The sequence below is a fragment of the Emys orbicularis genome, chromosome 12 (genome assembly GCF_028017835.1).
Source record: "Emys orbicularis isolate rEmyOrb1 chromosome 12, rEmyOrb1.hap1, whole genome shotgun sequence".
In the NCBI taxonomy this organism is placed as follows: domain Eukaryota; kingdom Metazoa; phylum Chordata; order Testudines; family Emydidae; genus Emys; species Emys orbicularis.
The window spans coordinates 34,333,709-34,340,682 of NC_088694.1; the positions used below are offsets into that span (position 1 = coordinate 34,333,709).

General features: G+C 48.7%; 1 protein-coding gene across 1 annotated transcript; it reads right to left on the reverse strand.

Annotated features, from left to right (window-relative positions):
• Nucleotides 1-5,709: 5,709 nt before the first annotated feature.
• On the reverse strand, nt 5,710-6,669 carry LOC135886046 (olfactory receptor 11A1-like). Its single transcript, XM_065413936.1, has one exon. It carries the CDS (start codon nt 6,667-6,669, stop codon nt 5,710-5,712), a length of 960 nt encoding a protein of 319 aa, XP_065270008.1.
• Between the last annotated feature and the right edge of the window lie 305 nt (nt 6,670-6,974).

The window sequence follows — 6,974 nt, forward strand, 5'->3', positions numbered from 1 at the left end:
GGGGGGGGGTTCAGGGTATGTTAGGGAGTTTGGGTGCAGGAGGGGATTCTGTTCTGGGGCGCTTCCCGGCCAATGGGAGCTGTGGGGACGGTGCTAGGGGTTGGGGCAGCGCACGGCGCCTCCTCCCCCCTGCCTGCCAGGGGCTGCAGAAACATGTCAGCAGCTGGCCGCTTCCGGGAGCGGCATGGGGCCACATCTTGCAGGCAGCCTTCCTGAGCCCTGCTGCACCATTGGACTTTCAGTGGCCCGGAGATCGTGATCGACTGGCAGAGGCTCCCGGAATGACCAATCGATCGCAATTGATGGGTTTGTGACCACTGAATTGTATATAATTATGGATTTATTTTTGTGGGGTCCCCCTTAGCCCGAGGCCCGGGGCTGCAGCGCCTAAAACCCCTGTGTTAATCCGTCCCTGTCCAGAACTATAGGTCAGTATTTGGTATGTTAGAGTTTGAGAACCAAAGAATAGCACTGATTCCATCCCGTAAAGGACAGTGTTCTACATTCACACTAGCCAATTCATGGGCCAGTTTGGGTACAGGCAATATAATCATTCCAGTTGTGTGTATTGCAATATATTCTACAACTTGACTCCAACACTGTCCTTTTTCAGCATGAAGTTTTTGACCTACTGTCACTTCTTGCCCTGAAGAAAAGGTTTCTTCCAGCATTTGCAGAAGGATACAAATATCCACTTATTTCTGAATGCAAAACCAACTAGGAGATAGCTATAATTCCCAGTTCTCTCCTGCAATAATTTGCCCCCTAACCATCCAGTAAGGTCTCAATACAATGTATCCCCAGTGCGAAAAATTTTGTTTCAAAGCTCTGTTGTTCATAATGTCCAAATGTTAAACAAAAACAGTATGTACAACAGTACACTGTTGTAAACAAAGAAACCCCGAACAGCATTCTGGGATGTATTAACAGGAGTGTTGTAAGCAAGATAGGAGACACAATTCTTTCACTCTATACCACGCTGATAAGGTCTCAACTGAAGTAGTGTGTCTTGTTCAGGAAAGACGGGGACAAATTGGCAGAGAAGTCCAGAGAAGAGCAACAAAAATTATTAAAGGTCTAGAAAAACTGGTTTTGTTTAATCTGGAGAAGAGAAGACAGAGAGGGGACATGATAAGAGTTTTCAAGTACATAAAAGGTTGTTACAAGCAGAAGGGAGAAAAGTTGTTTTCCTTAACCTCTTAGGATAGGACAAAATGCAATGGGCTTAAAGTGCAGCAAGGGCACTGTAGACTGGACATTAGGAAAAGATTGTGGGATCTCCATCATTGGAGGTTTTTAAGAACAGGTCAAAGAAACACCTGTCAGGAATGGTATGGTAATGACGTAGTCCTGCCTTGAGTCCAGAGGACTAGATGACCAGCTGAGGTCCCTTCCAGTCCTACTCTTCTATGATTCTGTTAATGGAAAAGACATTTCCTTTGCATTATCGGAGTTTGTTTCTAAGCAAGCAAGGTACAGACATATTTTCACTGGGATTCACATGAGGTCTCCACCCAGAGTTATCCAGATTTTGCACCAGGATAACTATTTTGGTTAGTGGTGAGAATGTGTTATGGAAATAGTTATACCGCTACAACCTCTGGTGTGGACACAGTTTACCAAAAGATCGCTTATTCCCCTTCCCATGTGGGAATGAACTATACCACCAGAAGCACTGTCACATCAGTATCATTGCATCTGCTTGATGTAGACAAGTGGCCACTTCATGGTGCCCTCTGGGGGACTCAGGACAGCCCAGAACACAGGCCCTCACCTCAGTTTTCCTTCTTCGTTCCCCATATAATGGAGGAATTTCCCTGGTCTCAGGGTTTTCCCGGCAGGAGCCTCTCTCACTCGAGCCTCCCAAGTTTGCCTCTTACTCTGGCCCCCTTGAGCCCTTTATTGGAAATGGCCTGATTCCCCTCAGGTGGGGACCCTTCTCTAACCAGGGCTGGCTTGGTCCCCAGATCTCCAGCCCAAGGGCCTGCGACCGTGTCACAGACAGGTATAGGCAGATATAGGTAAAGTAGTGAAACTTCTATGTGTATGTAAGCAGAGTCAGGATGAGCTCTACCGTGACATCTGGTGGTGAATTGTGGCGAGTTGTGGAAAAGAACTTCAGGGGCTGATCTTGTTTGCATAGGCACACCCACCCCGCCTAGCATGAGCCCACAGCAGCCCATATGGTCACTTTGGGTGCTGTGGGATCCCCAGTTTCTCTGTTATTGGGGCAGGAAGAATAAAGTCTTGTTACCCAGATTATGTGAATTAAAGACAATTAAACTGTTTTATGACAGAGGGACTCGCCATCAACTAAGTAGCACTCGCTAGACAAGGGACATGGGTTCCAAAACCCAGTGACAAGAGAGAGGCTGGAGTCAGGTATTTGTGCCTGGTGGTATGGGTCCCTTTTGAGGGCCTGAAATACCAATTGCATTGCATCGTCTCCTCTCTCTCTGCTGTGGAATATCAGAGCTAATTTTTATTCCATTTGGAGTCTAGTTACAGGCTGCTGGGCTAAGGGTGCACCAGCACTGAGGCTCCCCTACTACAAGCTGAAATTACTAAAGAGCTAAAATTACTGAGTGCTGTGGGGGGGCCTGAAGCTATGTTGCTGAGAGGCTGGCGGAGCAGAGCAGTTTGCTGGACGACTGGAGTGGCTTGCGGGACAGCTGGTGGAGCAGAGCAGTTTGCGGAACGGCTGGAGCAGCTCACGAGACGGCTGGTGGAGCGGAGCGGCTGGCAGAGTGGCTCGCAGTGAAGGCTGCAGCAGACCCCCACAGAGAGGCAGGGCAGTCGGCCTCGGACCACGTAAGGGGCCCCTTAACACTGCTGCGTCCCTCTCCCCCCCAGCAGGCTGGGAGGTAAAACTCTGCAGATAAACTGTTGAACTCTGGGGTGGCCCTGACCAGGGACAGAGACTTTTGGGTTGTTGGACTTTTGGGTGATTTTTGGGTTGCTGGACTTAAGACCCTGAGGGGAAAAGGATACTGCCAAACTTACTTGGGGGTGGGACTTTTGCTCATGGTTTGTGTTATGAATCCTGTTTGTAGTGTTTCCCCAAAATAATGCCGCATTGTTTCCCTCCTTTAATAAAAGGTTTTTGCTACACTAAGACTCCGTGCTTGTGAAAGGGGAAGTATTGCCTCTTAGAGGCGCCCTGGGGGTGGTATGTAATTGTCCCAGGTCATTGGGTGGGGGCTTGAGCCAGTTTTGCATTGTGTTATTGAAACAGAACCCCTAGATACTGAACCCGGCCCTTGTGGCTGCCAACTCAGATGGGCAGAAGGGTTACATGTAGAGAAGCCTTGCACGTTTATTCCACACACCAGATAATGGGAGTTCTGACAACAGAGACGACAGAAAGCGAAGACTCAGTTTAGTTCTTTTATTGCACAATACTTTTGCTGTAAGACCAACAATAATTAGGGGCTCCTGGAAAAGATAAAACAGGAGAATGAACTGGTGGAAAACATCCCCTGGGAAAGGAAGGATTTCTCAGGATAATGGTTTCGCTATAAATGTACGGGCTGGGTTTTCCCCATTAGAAGCCGATGTTAGGCACCCAAATCCTATGGGCAGTGAATGGGATTTTGGCAGCCCACACCCTTCGGTGCCATTGTCAATTACAACTGAACGTGGTGGAGGAGACAGGGCACTGGACTGGGACTTTGGCCCATGAGCCCGCTGAATAGGTTTCCTGCCACGAGCTTGCTGTATGATTCTGGGCAGGTAACATCACCTTGTTCTGCCTGAGTTTCCCCAGCTGATAGCATGAGGACAATGGTGTGGAGCAAAGATTACAGTCACAAAGCTCCCACTTTAGGTACCCGAATCCCAAAATCCGCACCCCCGCGATTCCCACATCCAGCTCGACTGCCGGCAAATCCTGCAGGCACCCAAGTGTTTGCAGTAAACGGGCCGTAGATGCCTCTGGGTGTGCCTTCTGCAGCCCCACACGAGGAATCCCGACGCTGAGGACCCGATGTACAAACCTGGGGAAGGTGGGCGATCCCCTGCCTGACTCACCTGAAGGGCCCAGAGACTTTGGAAAAATCCCACTGGGTCTTCAAGTATCTGGAAACAACTGGCCCTAAATCGTTGCTGAAAAATGGGCAAATAAGGAGATCTGTGCTGGTGTCCTGTGGCCCAGGCCAGAGGGTTTCTTTTGGCTTTTCTCTTCCTATGGAAAGCAGCCTGCGGATGAAATGCACACTAGGAAAGAAAGGTTAATTGTACAATCGCCTAACACTGGAGTTCCGGCGGACGTTGCAAGCCTATGTTTTTATAACGTAGGTATCATATAGTTCTGTGTGTTATGTGTATCTAGAAGTCTCTCATCCTACAGTGAATGTATACTCAGCATTCTGGATGAGTCCATTTTGTCTGCACCTTCTCACTGAGCACAATCACCTCTCATTGTCTGAGCTTTGAGCTGCCACGAGTTTAAGTCTCCCACCAGCCCAGTAATACAGATCCCTGTGGAATCTGATACAGGCCTGTAGCGAAGTGAAGACTCACCGGTGCGGTGTGTCCTGCTGGTTGTCCTGGGAATTAGTTTGATTCCAGCTCTGCTGGGTGGTGGTTCACCTGCCTCAGGCCCCCGTGTCCCTCCCATACCCCGGTGCCCCTTACCCTGGGGTGCTGCCCTCTGCTGTACCCCTGCTCTGGGTCTCCCCTCCCAGGGGAACCCCCATCCTTCTATCCCCACCTTGCCTCAGTGGCTACTGCCAGTCATTATCTAGCCCCCGCTCACTGGGGCAAACTTCTGTCTGTAAACCACTCATCACTGGCAAAGGGGGGTTGGACCAGCCTCTGCCTAACCCCAGTACCTTTCTTTAGGCCTTGCATAAGGCCTGCAGCTTGGGGGTTTACCAGGCTGGAGCTCCCCAGCTCCCTTGCCCTATTCCCCAGCACTCCTCCAGTTCAGGTAGCCTTTTCTCCCAGGCAGCCAGGTCCTTCTCTCTCCACAGCTAGAGAAAGACTGACTTAACTCCTGGCTCACAGCCCTTTTATAGGGGAAGCTGTGGCCTGATTGGGGCATGGCCCCAGCTGTGGCTGCTTCCCCAATCAGCCTAGTCTTTTCTCTCTAGAGCAGGGTAACTGCCCAGCTACAAGGCACTAAAAAGACTGGGGTCCCAGGTTTTAAGACATCTCTCCATCTCCACTTTGTCCCAGGGTTGTGACTCTAAGAGCCGTGGTTATCAGCCTGGGGTATGCATAGCCTGGGGGGTACTCAAAGGTCTTCCCGGGGGCACATCAACTCATCTACAGATTTGCCTAGATTTACAACAGGTTACATAAAAAGCACAAGCAAAATCAGTACAAACTAAAATTTCATACAGGCAATGACGTGTGTACACTGCTCTATAGACTATACACAGAAATGTAAGAACAATATTCGTATTTTCATTTATTTATTTCATAATTATATGGTAAAAATGAGAAAGTCAGCAATTTTTCAGTAGTAGTGCACTATGACAGTTTTGTATTTTTATGTCAGATTTTGTAAGCAAATAGTTTTTAAGTGAGGTGAAACTTGGAGATACTCAAGACAAATCAGACTCCTGAAAGGGGTACAGTAGTCTGGAAAGTTGAGAGACACTGTGTAAGAGGAGGACACGAAGCCCAGTGGGGCTCAGGGAAACACGACCTGGGACTACAGCAGGCTTCACTTCAGGCTCTACCCCAGGCCATGTTATATCTATTTTAATCCAAGGATATTGGTCCAAACATGAATTTTCTACAAGCTTTCCTCAGGGCCTCCTGGACGTCTTTGTTTCTCAGGCTGTAGATGAGGGGATTGACCAGGGGAGTCAGGACTGTGTAGACAACAGTCAGAACTTTCTTGAAGTCGCTCAGGATGTCAGTGGTTGGGAACATATAGACAATCAGCAGAGTTGCATAATAAATGCTCACCACGATGAGGTGGGAGGAACAGGTGGAAAAGGCCTTTTGTCTCCCAGTGGTGGACGGGATTCTCAGGATGGTGGTGATGATACAGAAGTAGGACATCAGTGTAAGCAGGAATGGGACCAGTGAGAAAAGCAAGATGAGTATGAAAGCCAATGTTTCCATCAGGTGAGGGTCATTGCAGGAGAGTTTTACAAGGGGGATGAGATCACACAAAAAATGGTCAATACTATTGGGGCCACAGAATGTTAACTGTGATATTGACAATGTTGTTATGCTATTACCTAGGAAGCCACCTATCCAAGAGCCACCTGCGAGCTGCAGGTAAGACCTGTCACTCATACGGGCTGCATAGTGCAGTGGATTGCATATGGCTAAATATCGATCATAAGACATCACCGACAGGAGAAGGCATTCTGTAGCAACCAGAGAACCAAAGAAATAATATTGTGTGAGGCAGCCAGTAAATGAAATAGTCCTGTCCACAGTCAGGAGACCAGTCAACACCCTTGGCAGGATGGTGGAGGTGTAGCAGGTCTCCAAGCAGGACAAGTTCCCCAGGAAGAAGTACATGGGGGTGTGAAGGTGCCGATCAGCCACGACTAGCACAATGATGAGGACGTTCCCGGCCACAGTCGTGATGTAGATCACTAGGAACAGCAGGAAGAGAAGGATCTGCAGTTCTGGGAGATCCCCGAATCCAAGGAGGATGAATTCCGTGATAGACGTTCCATTTCCCAGTTCTGTGTTCGCCATGGGGCTTGTCTATGGGAAAGAAATGAACTCTGCCACCTAAATGAAGAGCATTCACTCAATAAAACCTCAGCACTGTTTTCATTGTCCCCCTCTGCTGGCTACTGGAACAATGGGTGAGTGGAGAATGGAGGCCAGGGGAGGGTAAATGCCATCTCGTGATCCCTGGGGCAGATTTCATATCTGAGCAGGCTGCAGGTTCAACAAAATGTTAATCTCTCTGGAAACACGTGTAGTAACTTGACAGATGGCACCAAACACTCAAATATTGAGGTAATGGGGCTTAGGTACAGCAGTACAAAAACGTG